This window comes from Podarcis cretensis, assembly GCF_951804945.1.
Source record: "Podarcis cretensis genome assembly, chromosome: 11".
Lineage (NCBI taxonomy): Eukaryota > Metazoa > Chordata > Lepidosauria > Squamata > Lacertidae > Podarcis > Podarcis cretensis.
This window is the reverse complement of record NC_137180.1, coordinates 35,517,382-35,535,510: the sequence shown is the minus strand read 5'-3', so window position 1 is coordinate 35,535,510 and position 18,129 is coordinate 35,517,382. Positions and strand designations below refer to the sequence as shown.

General features: G+C 39.2%; 1 protein-coding gene across 2 annotated transcripts in view; it reads right to left on the bottom strand.

The window, feature by feature from the left end:
* Positions 1-723: 723 nt before the first annotated feature.
* TNPO1 (transportin 1) overlaps positions 724-18,129 on the bottom strand; it is a 32,254-nt gene continuing 14,848 nt past the window's right edge. The window contains exons 10-25 of one of the 2 annotated variants that reach the window (XM_079995421.1): positions 17,862-17,922; positions 17,162-17,330; positions 16,018-16,170; positions 15,442-15,667; positions 14,447-14,618; positions 13,447-13,533; positions 12,430-12,537; positions 12,078-12,236; positions 11,905-11,992; positions 11,265-11,363; positions 11,018-11,113; positions 8,283-8,358; positions 7,377-7,476; positions 5,242-5,316; positions 4,559-4,701; positions 724-2,298 (exon numbers count right to left, since the gene is read on the bottom strand). In XM_079995421.1, coding sequence (XP_079851547.1) covers positions 4,594-4,701; positions 5,242-5,316; positions 7,377-7,476; positions 8,283-8,358; positions 11,018-11,113; positions 11,265-11,363; positions 11,905-11,992; positions 12,078-12,236; positions 12,430-12,537; positions 13,447-13,533; positions 14,447-14,618; positions 15,442-15,667; positions 16,018-16,170; positions 17,162-17,330; positions 17,862-17,922 — 1,777 coding nt within the window. In that variant the 3' untranslated portion in view covers positions 724-2,298; positions 4,559-4,593. Of the gene's footprint in view, positions 2,299-4,558; positions 4,702-5,241; positions 5,317-7,376; positions 7,477-8,282; positions 8,359-11,017; positions 11,114-11,264; positions 11,364-11,904; positions 11,993-12,077; positions 12,237-12,429; positions 12,538-13,446; positions 13,534-14,446; positions 14,619-15,441; positions 15,668-16,017; positions 16,171-17,161; positions 17,331-17,861; positions 17,923-18,129 lie in introns of those variants that run through there. The other variant, XR_013843525.1, reaches the window with a different exon arrangement.

Here is an 18,129-nt window from a genome sequence, read left to right as displayed (position 1 = left end):
ATTTCCTTTCTTAGGAATTGATGATTGAAAAAGCTACAACTACAGTTTTCATCCAAAAGAAAAGTTGTAGCTACTGACACAGCAAGTTAATTTTAAAGTAGATCACCACATGCAGTTTTATTCCAGTAGATTTCAAGACCTAGTAGCATTAATTCCATTCTTGATAGGCTTTCATATAGGACATGTATTTAAAAAGGTCATTTTCAAGCATGTTTAATCCACTCAAATTTGTAAAGAAAAAAAGAGAGGAATGCGTAAGATTTATGCATGCTACCGTGCATCAAACAAAAATTTGAAGCCAGATTTCTTTAATTCACTCACACAAGATTGAAAGTCAGTGCAATGGCTAAATCATCCAACAACCTTTATAAGAACCAAATCATGCAAAGTCAGACCCTGCAAAAACAGTTTTCCAGTAGTTGTTTTTGCAATGCAAAGATGAGAAGCAAAAATGTAAGGCGGCTGTTATGGCTTTTTTTTCTTTTTCTTTTTTGCACAGATTAATTTTGCAGCACTTAAGGGAAAATGGAAACGTGTGGCTTTTGCCTCTGACCAGCAGAGTTATTGTCTCTCCATTTTTCCTTTATCATCATGGGATATTCTTTATGCAATCTAAATTAATCACAACTTCCATTTTTTTTTTTAAATAGTAACACAAGATCAAGTGTACCAGTTAGGTTTTCACATTCACAGTACGTAAGAAAATACACATGGAAAGAAAAGTAAAGGGTTAACTTAACAAGGATTTATTCACAGGAATACAAGTGAGTAGAGGGGGTTGGGGAAACAGAAAAGCTAAAAACAAATGAAATGAAGAGGATCCAAACCAACTTTCACTCTGTAGCTTTTAACTTGCACCATTGTGTCCTCTCTAGGATACAAAGGGCCACCAACATGCGCCAATACAGTGTAGATACCCTGCTTTACATCCACCAAATTATGCATCTCTTAAGATCATACTTTGCGGAGGAGAAAATTATAGAAAGGTAATACGTTGGGTGGGAATAAACACTGAAATGTAGCAATCATGTTATCAGTTTTCTACCATTGTCTTTACGTGCCAACTAACATTTATGTAGCCTTTAAACAGGTCTTACCATGTTAAGTCATTTTTAGGTTTGATAAAAATCACTAGTATAACCATGCAGAAAGCACATTACACTGACAGCACAGAGGCAATACTTTGCACAGCTATATCAGCTTTCCACATTGTGCAGGTTACACAATACAATATCAATCTTAATCCTAACAGATCCTAAAAAGATATTTTGAGGCCTAATTGTCACTACAGTATTTTATACCTATATTCCTAAGAAAAAATAAAATCCACAGAATCATAAAGGAATTTTAAATGCAGGGCTATACTGAATTGGTAAACTGCAACACAAAACTGGCGCAACATAAGTAAATGTATACCACTCTCACCCTTTGATGCAAGCATGCTACTTTCCCACTAAAAATACGCTTGATCACTATGATCCAAAATGCATGCCTGAACCTTAAACGGCACATTAAGAATTATGCCTTACTCTAGAAATTAAATCTAATGAAGTACAACCATCAAATCATATCCACTACCTTTGAAGTTTCAATTTTTTTTTTTAAAAGGTTCACCTTTCTTCTCTAATGCCCCTCCCCCCACCCAAAAAAATGAAAAGGAGTGACTCATTTGGCATCTTGCAGGTTGCTTCATTTTGTTCAAGTTAACCTTTATTACTTTATTATGGGGTTATTTAAATTTGTACGCTGCAAGTGCCTGCTCCTAATACAGGCAGCAAGCTTTATTTTAACTGTACTAACTTCATTTGTTTAGTTCTTCATTAACATGCAACACCTAGGAATCCCATCAAGATGAAACAATGCAGAAACCCCTTATTACGACACACCTTTTGCTCTCTGCAATCGCTACCCTTCGGTTTCCTTTATCGTGTCCACACAGTGTATTTCCTCTTTACATATCTCTATGGTTCAATTTTATAGTTTTCATTTTGGTACAGTTCCCCATAATATTGCAGAATGTGCTGTTGTAAATATATATTTATATATATATATATAGAGCTTCTTCACATCCAGTGCAGAGTTGTAACAGGAGACAGACTTCCACCCACAAAAGCTCCAGATGTTAAAACATTTCCCAACATCGGCTTAATACAGTGACGGCAACACCTCCCTCCCGCCCCTCCCAGTAGGCTTGGGATTGTACTGTATTCCCTACTGGTTTACCCTTCCCCCCAGTAAAGGGTAACATTTTTTTCCCTGGGTGTCGAGGCTCCCTCCCAGTCTTCCAGACTGAAGGACCTGAAAGAAGCAAACAAGTCACAGATTTAGTGTTCGGAAAGCAAGTGTTTTAAAATAATGTTATCACAAAATACACCACGATCTGAATACATAGTCAAAAATGCAAAGTGATTAAGTTAAAAACATAAGAAGCTGCCTTATGCAGAGACAAACCTTCAGGGTCTATCCAACTCAGTACTGCCTACACCAACTGACAGCCATTCACAAGCGTTTCAGCCAAGGGCCATTCCCAAACATCTGGAGATGCTGAGGATTGAATTTGGGACCTTCTGCATACACTAAGCCAGCCTTCCTCAACCTTGGCCCTCCAGATGTTTTGAGACTACAATTCCCATAATCCCTGACCACTGGTCCTGCTAGCTAGGGATCATGGGAGTTGTAGGCCAAAACATCCGGAGGGCCGAGGTTGAGGAAGCCTGCACTAAGCTATGGCCCTTCCCCAATGTGAACCTCCAAGAGAAAGTCACAGCAGTACTAATATATTTAGAGTGATGTTCCATTTCCTTGCCTTCAACTTTCTTTTTATTAGCAAAAGACAAGCAGTTTTCGCAGGTGGTACTCTCCTCTTTCTACTCCAAAGCCAGCTGAATTAACGAAAGAAATCTCAGTAGAGAAACCATGCCGAGGCTGGATGGCCATCCACCATGGATGCTGTAGTTGAGATTCCTATATTGAAGGAGGCTGGACTAGATGACCCTCAGGGGGGGCGGTACCTTCCAACTCTATGGTTCTATGCTCCTGAAGTAGATTCTTCTACATACTTTAAATCATTCTGGGTTTAAAACATCACCTATGATGTTTTACTGAAAGCTCATACCATTGTGATGTTTATCCCAGATAAGCAACTGACAAAACTATCAGATATATTTCCCTCTATTTCAGCCCCTGCCAACAGACATGGGGCAAATTCCATGCGATATGGACAAACGGTCACCCTGCTATCAATGATTGTATGTGAAGATGCCATAAATTTATTTCCTTGCTTGTGGCAAACAACCCTTCCTCACTTGGCAACAGTCCCTGTCCTTCCTGCCAAAGCCTTGATCTTCACGCCACGTTCTCCAAGGAGTAAATGAGGGGTGTGGCTTCTCTTCCATGAGGTGGGACTTTGCAGGAAGAACCAGCAACCCTTCAGAAGAGACCATGGAAGAGGACAAGTAATGACCATTAATGGTTGGCAGTTTCATCTCTGCAACTCTTACACTTTATATATGAAGGCTGCTTTGTACCCATGCAAGGGTACGGCGGGTTCCATAAGGTAATTTTAAAAAATGTGAAGTCAACAAAAAAAGCTTGCAGAAGAGAAGCTAGCTATAGGCTTAGCTTAGCTGAATAAAGAGAATGCTATTGCAGCAGTTTATGGCCTTTGGCATGTTTCCATGAGAAGGAATTAACCTGGGGAACCTCCAACCCACAGGCCAGATTTGGCCTATCAGTCTTCCCCATTTGACCCATGAGGCTATTTTGGTCAAGCCATGCTCACCTACCCTGTACCTGACATCAATGTGGAGCAGGCAAGGGTGGGGGCTCGGCCAAAAGGGGCTTTGCAGGCATGGTGATCGGCAGTGCCTGCAAAGCCCCTTGCACACCTTCCAAAGTGCTCACCAACTGGCTGGTTCTTGGGAGCTTCTGCAACTTTGTATAAAAGAAGATTGTACACCTGTGCATCAGCTGAGAACTTGGGGTGGCCAATCTTGTTTGCTATAGGTGCTGAAGGGACCTGCACCTGCTCCATTTGGCTGCACTTTGAAGTGCTGACTTTGGGACTTCAAAGCACCAAATCATTTGCAATGCTAGGTGATGTGTCCAATCTGGCCTGCAAGTAGTAGTGATTGGTGGGGCAGTACAGCAATGCTCACTTGCCTTCACCAGCCATCGCTGCCAATTACAGAGAGAGGCAAGGTGCAGGTGACTCATTGAGCCAGTAGGGTTGTCAAGATTAGCTGCCCTGTTGTGCCCACACTATGCTGAGCTCCCCACCTCTCCCTCTCAGAAACTGACAGCAACACTTGGGTGTTTGGAAGGCAGATGAGCAACGCCATTCTGATAAGTGGGGCCAAAAAGGTTTCCAGCCCTGGAGTAAATAAACAAACAAAATCTACTAAATGAGTCTCCTCCATTAGCTGTTGCTAAATAGGGGAAGAGTTGTGGTTATTTGAGGGAGGTTAAAACTTCAGCTTATTCACCAGTCAACATACACAATACAGAACAGTTCATGCACTGGAAAAAGGGAGGAGCTTTGAAAGTCAACCCAGCTTACCCCTCATTATGGTACTGCAGCTTGAATACTTTAGGTTAAACTCCATAGTAAGCTGCAAGGCGTTCTTTTAAGGGAACAGGAAACTGGTCAGAGAAACGCCTCCAATTTTCATCTCCAACTTGATTTTTAAATCCATGAAGGATCTAAAGGGGAGCAGAAAGTTAAATGTTTTCTTCAAAGAGCAACTGAATTAAAAGCCTTAGAAGAGTGACCATCTGATAACAGAAAAACTAGATGCACATTGACAATGGTTACAGTGTTTGCAAAAAGTCACATACTAGATCCAAAACTTGTTTTTTTAAAAAATGAGTTCTATTTGTGCCACAAATTTATGTGATTTACTATCTTCCTTCCATCAAAAAGCCCTAGATTCTAGGCATATATTCATCTCTTCTTGCACACACATTCCATTCTCCAGCTGTTTTACTTAGAAAAGATCAAGGGGGGTAGCGATGGAACTGTGTGTGTTAACAATTCTTAGTTTCTGGAAGGAGTTATCAGGCTGTTGGACATCATAATGAGTTCACCAGTAACTATGAATGCTCAGATAGAAATACTGTAGAGCAATTTTTCAGAACACCAGAGTAGGCTACCTTCTTTTTGTGCCACTTTAAGTACACTCTAACTTCACATGTTCTAATAATACAGCCCCATGAAACAAAAAATGTGAAATAACTCATTACCTTACAGAACATGTCTCGAAGATCATCTTTTGGGCTAATCCATGATGCAACAGCATCACAAAAAAATATAAAGTCCTGCAAATGTTTTCAAAATGTGCAAATTAGAGATGAGTACTTATAAATGGACAGATTCTGCTCAGAAATATCAGTGTAATTAAATTCTAGGGACCTATCGGCACTATACATTTAAAGTGCTATTATACCATTTAAATCGCCCTGGCTTCCCTCCCACAGAATCCTGGGAACTGCAGTTTGTGAAGAGTGCTGAGAACTACAATTCCCAGTTTCCTCAGAAATTCCCTGTTTAACCACTCAGAGAACTTTAACTCTGTGAGGGGACCAGGAGCCTTCTTACAACTCTCAGAACCCGTAACAAACTAGTTTTGATGATTATTTGGAGGAAGTCATGACTTTAAAGTGGTATGATACTGCTTTAAAAGTATAGTGCAGATGAGGCCTAGATCTACATTTTATAGTTTCTCCATCAAACATTTTATTATATACAATAAAAATTCTGAAGCCTTTTGCACCTATGTCAAATTCCTTCTCCTGTATGCTTTTTATAGGGAACAGCAGCAATGATTTCAATAACAAATCTGTGATCTGTATAAGCATTCAAATGGGTGGCTGGGCTCCAGACAGTAACTCCAAGAACTTCATGTGAATTGTGAAACACACGCAGGGGCTTGGGTCAGGAGAATGGAGTTAGTTAAGAAGGTTAAAATGATCAACTGTGAGAAATGTGCAGGGTTCCTCTTTGTAGCACTTGATCTGGAAGCAAGTCCCATTGATGGTAAAAGAATAGGCAAGCAATAAATGTTTTTAGAACTGAACTTAGCATCTAGTTTGACCCCACTGGAGGAGGAAGCAGGAGTTTCACAATTTGAACTTCCACTTTTCCACCTAAAAAGCAGCTGTCGTGGGGGTGGGGGGGATATTTTGACCTCCAAAAAAAGGTTTCCTGAAGTTCTACCTTCTGCATCAAATTTATTCCTATTAGAAGCTGGTCTGAAGAATGCAAAACGTAAGATTTTAAATACTACAGCCCCAGCTTTCTTGAGTTTTACTCATCATTCTAAAGAGAAAACAACACACCATCATATCACTAAATCACACTAACATTCTGAAGTGCCCATTTTCAATTCTGGTATTTGAAATAGTATATACTCAGACGAAGCCATTAACAATGTATTTTGCAGTGACCAATCCACAGTGAAACAGACCAACACTTGATGTTATTTGAAGCCAACTGGGACAAACATGTATGTATGTATGTGGCAACAAAGTGATAGAAATAAAGGTGCTGACAGTCACACTATCTAGTTCTTGCTTACAGGTATTCTAGTCTGCCAATAATCTAAGAACTGTTATTCAAAAAGGGATTTGAATACATGTCAGCCAAACAATACCTCAATAAAATAAAGACAGAGCAGAATTCCAGAAATTAATTTTTGCAAAACATTTATGCAGAGCCAAGAATACTATCTGCTTATCTAGGATATGACATAATCTTCAACTGAATGGAGATCTTATCCACTCTATGAAAGTACTTTGGGCAGTTTCTCATTTTTCCAAAATACAGCAATCTCAAAAGTGGCTACCATGAGTAACAGAATTAAGAGGGGGTAGCTTCCTGAGGCATTTTGGAGAATCATTATTGGTTTGATCCAACACTATGTGAGTGCAGTTCTGCTCATGCGATAGGACCACCACTTTGCCTCCTTCAAAATTTGTTCTGGATAGTCTCCCAGTCCTTAAAACAGATTTTGGGTGTGTGCAAGTTGCTGCAGTGGGGAGGAAAGGAAGGTGAAGTCCCACTGTGCATGGAGAAGCCCCTTCAGCTTGTGTGTGAACACCATTGGTTTCATCCCATATGCAGAGTTTAAATCTGGTATCTAAATAAGATGATGTAACATGGGGCAGAGGATCAAATTTTAGACCACACGTCTGGCTTAAAAGGTCCTACCAATCTCTGATCCTCACTTTTTAATGTCTCCCAGCATTGTTGCTACAGTACTTTGGGCAGTATGTGTCTTGATTTTTTCCTTGAAAAACACACCACCACCTCAATTCTTATCTGCAGCCAATGGGGCAATGTGTTCATCTAAGCCAATCGAGACCAAGACAAGACTTACTTGGACTACTCCACTTGGATTGACAGTGATCATGGTACAAATTCCACGGAATGCTGAATCTTTTTCTTCATTATCCCTTATGTTTCTGAGAGAGGTGCACCTATTAAAACAAAGAACAAAGGGTTAGATTAATCTCTGCATCCAACTTTAGCTGGTATTGTATTTGATGGAATAAGTGTCCCAATGAAGCTTAAGGACTATGCAGCACATGTCAGGTTTCTTACTTTGTACCCCTACTTTGTACACTTTCAACCTGATTTGAAACCCATAGAATTTTATAGATGCCAGATCAGCCAATTTCAAATTCTTTCTTGTAGTGCACAAGTGACCTATATTCCATTAAATACCTCTATCTATTTTCTGCATTGTATCATTATTAGCTTTCATTGCTAAAAGCAGCATATACTGCCACAGTATGAAGTCTATCAAATACCAGGAACAGAACATCTCTCACTTGTTTACAGCAGCAAGCAAGCTATTTTGGTACAAGTTTATAAACATGTATTTCAGACAGCAAGTCAAATCGCAAATGAGTTTGAAGTAATGTAATGCGATGTTTTAACGTTTTATGCTATTTGCATGCACATAATCATACTGGTGGATTTTTAAAAATGCTTTTAATAATCAAGCTTTAACACATCAAGCATGTGACAATCTTATCCCATGCATTAATTAGTTGTTAGCCACAACATGAAATATATACATGACGGTACTGCTAAAAAAACTCACAAACCTGATAGGACAAGATTAGTCACATGGTTGGCAATGATTAAGAATAGTGATTTTTGTAACCAACTGAAAAGTATATCTAGAAGTGAGATAGAGAGAGGAAAGAAAGAAAGGAAGGAAGAAAGAAAGAAGAAAGTGAGGAAAAAATGAATAAAAAAAAGATTGAATAATACACACCAGGGTCTTATAAACTGCTGTAGCATGGGGGCCACCTCTTGAGGACAAACGTAACCAAGACGACCAATTGTTATTGCTAAGGTAACGCAATCACGGTTATACACCACCAAACGCCAACCAAGACATGAGCAAATGAGGGGGGAAGGAGAAAAATAAAGAAAAAACAACAAATAACTCAGAAACAGAAACCAACAGAACCTGTGTATGATAATAACATAAGATTTCACCAGTGCTGTTCATTACCACCCCTAAAAATAAGGGGTAGCAAATGTGGCATACTATTTGGAGGAGGGGGAAAGGAATTAAGCGAATGAGAGAACACCAAAAGCACAAATTAAAATCCAAATGCTCAGTCTAAATAATATGGTTCAAACTGTGACAACGCTATTTAATCAAAAGGTATTTTGAGTCACCTTTAGTAACAAGTCACTGTTATTTATTACACTGAGTTGCTAGCCCATCTCTCAGGGTTAAAAACCCACAGCTACTTGGCTTCCTTGAAAGAATACTATTTGTAATTAAATTTTAAATGGCAGGTCTCAATTTTAAAATCAAAGTAACACAAACTTTTGAAATTTACGATTTTCCAGGGGAAAAAACGGAATTCTATTCATAACGCTCAAAGAATTATTTTAAAGATAAAAGCTAAATTCAGCAGGAATCAGGGTTTGTATCTGTATTAGCTTTTCATTACAAGATAAGGCAGCTTTTAATTTTATTATCTAACGATTCAACAATTGCCAGAATTAATCTCTGGAGTCAAAGATCCTGCATAAATATGAAGGGATCTGTTCAGTGTGAACTGATCTGTCAGGCACCTGGCCGTTCATGTGAAGAGGCTGCTTGGACGGTGACCCTGTGTGGTTTTAATGGTGTTCTCTCAACTCGCAGAGTAATTCTTCAGAAAAGGGAGAGTGGGGGTATGTTTAAGGATTATTTGAAGCAAACTACATGAATACTAAAATCCAGCAGATTCATATGAAGCAGAGAAGCCTATGCTTAAAAGACATTGTGCAACACTCCAGAACAGGCATTTGTGAACAATCTCATGAACACATGCAATAAAGCAGATGATGCTCTTTTCACTATGAGATTTGGTGTAGGATATACCAACACTATAAAATGGAATCACAATTAATACGGCTAAAAGAAAATTTTTGGCTTTGTTTTCCAATTATTTATTGTGCTATACATGAATCAGCCTCTAATATTAACAATTCCTATCCTACCATTAACTAGGGATGTTATAGTAGTGGATTTCCTGTGTCGGCAAGGGACTGACCTACATGACCTTTGAGACCACTTCCAATGCTATGGGCTACAAGGTTTTCTGTATGATTTTGCCGCAACACTCATTCAATTCCCATTAGAATTATATTCCCATTATTTAGACAATAATGGAAATGATGTACTGGTTGAGAATACAGAGTGGAATTTAGACCACAAAGCCTGTTATTTTTGGCAAGTACTCTTACAGAGTTCATTTCTTAAGCAGCCATTCAACATAAGAAGTCAATTAGGAAAAGCACTATAATGTTAAAAGGTGCTAGTTTTGGTAGATCGATGGTAGATCTGCATTGAGATTTCAAGTATGAAAACATCCTACAGTATAGACCAGAATATCCCACAACAAACCTAAAGTACAACACATTCAACATTTATCTGTAGTATCAGCCTTTTGGGTATTTACAACTAATATTTAGAAGTTATGGTGAGGGATCAAATGTCTCTTAACTTCTGCACTGTGTAAAAAGCAAGCACTACAGGTAATGTACCAATGACCATAAAGAAAATGTATAGGTGTCACTCCCAGTTACTGCCAGGAGACTTCTTTGATCTAAAAGAGTTGTTCCACATCATGTGTTTGCAAACATACTGTGAATAGTGCAATACATAATGTGCCAAATTACCATGTAGCTTATCTTTCAGTTTAACGTAAAATATACAGTTACAGTCTTTGCACTCATTGCTAGATGTTTAACAAACATGCACAGAATATAACCTGACTCCCACCCACAGCCATGAAGGCAATGGCCAAGTTATCAATGTCTAGACTGAAATTCTGGTAACCATTCATTTTCACTTCAGACTGTAACTATAAATCTGCATTCATAGGCTTAGTATCACTGGTATCAGATTACAGTGCAGACAGAGATAGTCAGAGATGACAATTAGCATTTTTCAGAAAATGAAAAGCTCTTTTAAAAAAGAAAAAAAGAAACACACACAGAACATGCTTTGTACTAGCACAGAACAAGCCTCAAACTCAATTTTAAAGGGTCTTTTAATCTTCAACCAATCTGCAATTTCTAAGGTCTCCATTTAAGAGCATGCTATATTTAATAAACTATGTAACAAGTTAGCAAGATATAGATAATATATGATAGTCAGCTACTCTTTTTTTTAATAGCAGTTTGCTTGCATCCTCTTGCCAGCTATAGTTAGAAGGCTTCTGTAAATTAGCTATGTGCACAGAACACACATACAATTTATACAAAAAAGGATGTCAAATTCTATGCTACGTTTAAGTCCTTAATCAATAGCACCTGCTAATTGAAAATTAAATCTGTTTAATTTGACACTTAATTACAAGGCTGAGGTTTGCAACACCATCCAAACTGAGTTGCTTTTGCTTTAAAACTGATGCAGTTTACCTACGACTCTCTGAATAGTCTGGTTTACAAACAGACACCTGCACAACTTCATTCACTGCAAAGAGTTCAGTTGTCGGGTACCTGTGTTTTCTAACAAAGTCTTTGGTGTGTTGGGTCTGTTAATGATTTCTACAAGCTGGTGCAAGACCATAGGAATATAAGGCTGCATCTCTATACCTAGAAAGAAAGAAAAAACACATAAAACAGTTCATTAAAAACCTGAACATATGCTTTCATAACAGGTACATAAGTGCAATTGAACACCAGAATTTACAACTGGTAATACCATGCAAAATCCAAACTATAACTTTAAAGAAGCAAACCTTACCCATCTGAATAGAAATTTCTCCAATTGCCCACGTGGCATTGTTACAGACAGAAATGAACTCTGGGTTAAGGTTGGTTCCTAAAATTGGCATGAAGTCAGCTGAAAAGAACACAAGCCACACTGTTAAAACTCTCCCACAGCTAGAACTTCACACAAATGTTCAGTTTCATGTAACTTCAGCAGAAAACCCATGTGAAGGACAATCACTTTTTCTTAGCCAGAAACTCTTCCTAGGCATAAGAAACTCCTGGTACAGCCCAGTAAGGTTAAATTCAATTCCACTGCAAGCAAGGGACTTCAGCTACCAATTTGTGTGGGATGCAGATATAACCACAAGTGTTCAATGAAACAAAAAAAAAGCAGCTTTAGACATTTCCAACATTTTGAACAGGATCTTCTGCTATAAAGTAAGCATGTGTTTACTAGGCACTGCCTAGCCAGAAACAAGGTCCTGGAGGAAAAGTTCTACATCAAACTTAGATGGCAATAATATATTCTTTTTTGTACCATAAACCTGTTAGGAAAAAAACAAAACTTTCAAAATTTCCCTTTACACATAGAAAGAGCATTTCTAGTCGCAATGATGCCATGCATGGACAAAACTCCATATTTGAAGAATTTGCCTTGCTAAGTCACATACCAATGCATGGCTTCACATGTTGAAAACATGCCTTTGTCAGATCGCCCAGCAAGGCAAAAGAACTCTGTCGTACCTCGGGCATTTTATCCTAAAAGAGAGAAACAGAAGTAAGTTTGTGTTTTAAAGCATTCTATTTCAAAAGTGAGGCAGGAGAAGGGGATTATTTGCCTCACCTGCATGCACTGGTACATGAGTGTCAGGATATTGCTCCGAGCCACTAGCTGTTCAATGTTGCCGCCGAGTCCTTCAGCTAAACCACTAAGTAAATCAAGAGCCACAATCATGAAGTCTTTATCTGGAGCTTCGTACTGGTCTGGCTGAGCATTGTGCAACTATAATAAAAACACACAGTTGGACACTGCTTAAAAGGCTTAATTACGTGACATACAGTGAACCATTTTTGCTATTAACATTATTTTCAGTTGGTGAAATAATATTACAAATCTCTCCAGAAAACAAGCTTCACTTAAAATGCAACTGAAGATAATTCTCCCCATCCTCTAAAGGCCAACAACAGAAAAATACCATGGCTTGTGCAAGAGTCTTCTGTACCAGATTTACACAGCGCTGGTACACAGGTTCACAGTATGGAAGGAAGCCAGATTGCAAGGCAGTGGCAACCGAAGATAGGCACTGAAATACGGAAGAAAAAGTAGTGAGTATCAGGGATATTCAACTGATATGAGCTTTCAATTGCGGGCATGCATGTTTGCTACAAACAATTTCTTTTAGAAAGGCCAACTTTTTGAAGTACATGAACTGCAGAATTAAGGAACTTCATAACAGTGTGGCCAGAGTTCTAGCTTTGGCCATGCCAAGACCCATGGAATTACCAACATCATTAATTCCTACAGCTCAACCCTATGCGTCCTTCCCTCAAAATATATCCTAATGAGCTCAATGCATTCTGATACACATATAGTCAATAATCCCACCAAGTTGGAATGGGGTTTATTCCTAAGTAAAGGGGTGTAGAATTGTAAATGGGCATAGAATTAATCTCCCAGGAGAAGCTTCCCTCGCGTGTGTATATCAAGGAAAACTGCAAAACTATTAGTGAGCAACTGGAAGAGGAGAGGACAGAGGGTGAAGAAAGAGCAGTGAGTGGAGGGGAGCCCTTTCCCCCTCTTCTGGACTCCCTGCAAAACTCAACAAACCTGCTCTATCTGGAACTGGGTGTGGAGAGTGCAGCTGAATTGAACACAGCTGTGGGGGAGCTTGAGGGAGTAGCACCCACCTTGGGCCTGCCCCTAAAAAACAAGTCTAGAGTGAGAGACTAGAGTGATGTCTGCTGTTTCCAGGAACTCTTTCCATTGTGAGACTTTTGCGGGTGAGCTGAGAGTTTGCTTGGACCCTCGGCAGGAACCCAGAGGCTGAGAGCGTCAGAAGGAAAATGAGTGTGTGTGTGTGAAACATTTTTATATGTAACTGTGCATTTTTGTAATATTTCGTTTAAGCTGTCTGTTGCTTCTTTTTTGTACGCTGCTTAGAGATATTTTTAATATATTAAGCATTAAAGAAATTAAATAATCAATCAATTACCTCTAATAAAGGGAAAAGATCTTTATCTTCATCCTTCAACATGTTCCATTTCTGGATTAATGGAGGCATAAGCATCTGAATATATTCCTAAAGACAATGAAATAAAATGACACATTTAAGTAAGCCATTGTAAATTCCACTAAATCCAACGTTGTTTCCACTTCAAACATGTGACACCATTTTTCAAAAAATCCAGTATTATCAAAATTATGGAGGACTAATCTCCAAAAGTTTACCTTACCAACTGACAACCACAAACTCCCAAAAAGGAGTGTCATACATGGTCTGGAGACTCCCAGATTCAAATCTCACTCCGTAAGAAAGATCATTGGGTAATCACTAGCTCTCAGTCTAACCTACATGACAGGAATGTTGCAAGGAGAAAGTGCACAAGTTCCAGCTTGTCAATATCTTCCATAATTTGTTGTGCCCAGAACTGGGCACAGTACTCCAGGTATTGTCTGAGCAAGGCAAAATAGAATGGTACTATTGCTTCCCTTGTTCTGGACACTAAACTTGGTGCAGCCTATAATAGAATTAGCCTTTTTTGCTGCTCTGCTGCATGACATTGTTGACTCATGTTAGCTTGTTGTCTACTACGGTCCCCAGATTCTTTTCACCTGGTAATCCAGGTGTCCCCCATCTTATATTAGTGAAGCTGGTTCTTCCCACCAAAGTGTAGAACCTTACATTTGTTCCTACAGAAATTCATTTTGTTGGTTTTAGCACAGTTCTCCAATTTGATGAAGATAGCACCACAGATTTCATAATATTTCATAACAAACAGAAAGGAAGCAATATTCAGGCCAGTGAAAGATATGTTGAAATTTTGTTAAAGGATGATGGGGCAAATTGCTTGGTACTTAAGACAATGGAGTGTGTTGAAATATTCCTGCTAGCAACACACCAAAGTAAGGAAATAAGCCTCTAGAATGTAGGACTAATTAAGAGGTGAACAAAATTATCAGTTTAATCTGAATGAAAGGATAACAATACTTACTGGTTTGTTTAGATGATGGCCTACAGAATCTGCTAAAGTTCCTATGGCATCGTAAAGAATGAGCAGATTCTTATGCTGGTATTTACTAAATGCGAAGACCAGAGTATCAAGTATATAAGCGAGATAAGGAACAAGTTCTGTACAAGCCTCCTCTTCTAGAGTAGCAAAGGCACTAAGAAGCAAAAGAAAAATTTAGTATGCAGAATTAGAGAATGCACTCCTCTCTTTGAGACAAACTTTCACAGCTTTTTTTAAAAGGTCAGACGGGGGTGGGGGGGGGAGAACCATTCTGGTAAGATGCACTGGAAGTTGGCTTTGCATTTATTTTCACAGGTCATAACACCTCTGAAGATGGAGAAACCCTACCTTAAACTGAAGTAAAGATTTTGCTCATCACCCAAGTATCTGATTAAAGTACTTGGAGTCATATTTTGTCTGGTTTCACATTGACTTGTATTTAAGTGAAATACTGTTCTATTGCATTTCAAAATTGTTTCTTGCTTAGGGATTGTGTGAACATTGAAGAGAGGGTAGTAAATTATTTTAATAAATAAAACAAAGCCATAAACCTGAAGGGTTTTCAAAAGTCCCCAAGTTTCCAAGTAAAAGCTAAGCTCCAAAGGTACGGAAATCCAAAAGTGCTAGTGGGTGTGATGGGTTACTTGAATGTGCTTCTGGATTAAATTATTAAAATAATACCTAGAACAGAACTTGCTGACTTGACAATACACAGCATTCATGTTCTGTGCAAAGTGAGAATCAGTGACAAATGTTATCATTCCCACAAAAAAATTAAATAAAAGCAGCTACAACGAACAAGGGCATTTAGAACAGAAGAGAAACTCCTAAGACAACTTCAAAAATAAGATGTCTGTCTAGACTAATGAAAAGCTGTTCAAGATCAAACAGAATATTACAGCACAATGAAAAAGGGTTTCACATCTCCATCCTGTTATTTGAGGACCACTGGCAATACTTTTATGACTCTGACCTACCTGCAGGCAGCTTCTTGTACTCTCTTGTTGCTATCCAGGATGCGCTTTAGCAACTCAGTCATTAATGGCTTCAAGTACGTGTCTGGGGGTTGGCTGACTACCCAGTGTGCATAGCGGCTAAGAGTCCAGCAAGTAATGGAGCGCACAAGAGCCTTTTTATCAGAGAGGCACTGAATAAGGTGAGGGATTAGCTCGGGAAGATATGGAATCATACCCTGCATACAACCTGTAAAAATAGGTTACAAATTAGACATGCCTAGCAGAATCTGCCCTCCATACACACACAAAGGAGTGAAGCCAGCATGAAAAAACAAGCCATAATATTAACAAACTTCCAGGAGGCAACGTATTTTAGCAAACACAAGTGGTGGCTGTTGCCCACTGGGAATGGTGGAGAGAACAACAAGGAAAGAAAACAAGAGGGCAGAGGCAACTAACAACAGGTGGCATTTGGGGCAGGAAGAGACAGAGATCACAACAAGCAGACAGCCTGCTTGAGGGGGGAGAGGAGGAGGAGAAAAAGCATAGCTAGGGGCTGGCACGGAATATAGCCTGTCCTTGAAAGTACTGACTAACCTTCAGCAATTGCTCCTAGTACTAGGATGCCTGATTCTTTCACAACCCACTCTGGATGAAAAAGCAGTTCTTTTAGAAGGGGCAAAATGTGTGGCAGCAATTCATCACGGAATACATTGGCAAGGACATCAAGAGCAGCAGCTGAACACTTCCCTAAAATAGATACACAAACACACATTTAATACACCTGAGACACATTTTAGTCATAAAATTTCAACTCAATGCTACGTTCGTATTAATTGTAGGCCACAAAAGCTTTATAGAATAATCAAAACAAAATCATTCCATGCATATTATCAGGAGGTTTAACTGCTCAATTAGTTTTCATTACAGCATTCATGAAGGCAATTCACAAGATGTGCAACATGTTTTGAATGCTTTTATTGAATCACATCTGAGTAACACTCAAGACATGTATTAGGTAACAGAACTTTTTGAAAAGCTTGAAAAGTTTTATTTGCTCAACTGTGAGCATGATTTCCTAAAAAGGCCCTCAAACCCTCATTAATTTCAATAGGGTTTGTACTTCATAAATGGTTTTCACCCCTTTTATCGAAAAGCTGCAACAGTTGCAAAAATCCAGAAGAAAATATTCTACTTGTGCTCAGTGACTGATAAATTACAAGTACAGTGGTACCTCTGGTTAAGTACTTAATTCGTTCCAGAGGTCCGTACTCAACCTGAAACTGTTCTTAACCTGAAGCACAACTTCAGCTAATGGGGCTCCTGCTGCTGCCGCGCCGCCAGAGCACGATTTCTGTTCTCATCCTGAAGCAAAGTTCTTAACCCGAAGAACTATTTCTGGGTTAGCGGAGTCTGTAACCTGAAGCATATGTAACCTGAAGCGTATGTAACCTGAGGTACCACTGTACAGAACATAATCCAGAGGACTTTAAAAAAACCAAGTTAAGGGAATTTTTACAAAGTTGGCATTATAACTTCAGAACAATTGCTGAACAATAAAATAAGGACAATTGGTAGACTCTTAATCACAGGGTCGTGGGTTTGAGTCTCACATTGGGCAAAAGACTCCTGCGCTGCAAGGGAGTTGGACTCGATGACTTGCAGAGTCCGTTTCAAATCTACAATTCTATGAATTCACCACATAAATATTTTGACTGCACAGTATGTTATATGGCCTTACTTAAATTCCAGTCAGAAATAGTATCATCGTCATCCAGCTCATCCTCTTCCTCCTCCTCCTCTTCAATGCCATCTTCCTCATGCTGCTGTGCTACCGTCCGTGAACGGTGAAAGCGGGGCCTTATGTCTTGCTCACTATCTGGGATAGCTTCATCTTCTTCAACATCTCCCTATAATCAGAAACCAAAATGGCAAAGAGCCTATACATGCTGAAGTAATGTCAGTGTATTCGTTTTTGTATTATCAGTGCAGAGCTGAGACTTCAACATTATGTTACATGCCCTAAACCTCTGGGCACTGGGGTAAAGTAAAAGTGTGATTTAAGTCTACTCACAAGATGAAGGTGGACTTCTGAGTTTACAATATATAAGCGCAAACTGGCGTGTTTCCAAAAACTTATCTGACTCTGGAAAATACAGCTTGCCTTATATTTTAGCTTCATAGCCACCCTGCACCCAATCCCATTGTTTAATTCAGTGCACTGAGTCTTCCCTTCATAGCCCGTGAATCAACAAGTGGGAAGGCTGCAAAAACCAGCAATGTTGCAACAAAGCGGTCAGAGTCCACAAATAACTGAGAGTTGTTGCATGTTGCGTATGTTGCTGCGTATATTGCGCATGTTAAAGGCAAACGTTGTAAGAGTATCTAATATAAGGGACAGTGGCGTATCTTCAACAAATGAGGGGGGAAATCACGCTTACCTTCAGGAGAATTATATCTATCTCTGAGTATTTCATGCCATTTACTAACACAGGTATCAACCTAAAGAGAAAGGACATTTCTTGAATATTAGCTGGTTTGCAGCTGTACAATTTCCTTTGCCTCCAATAAAATCTGGAAGTATCCAGGAAGCATTCATTGAGGCATCTGTGGCTTCTGAGCCTCTAGCACTTACAGGGACACCCCCCTTCAACCCCACTTGAAAGCATAAGATTTCAGCAGCCTTGCATACATCCCCAGTATTAAAAA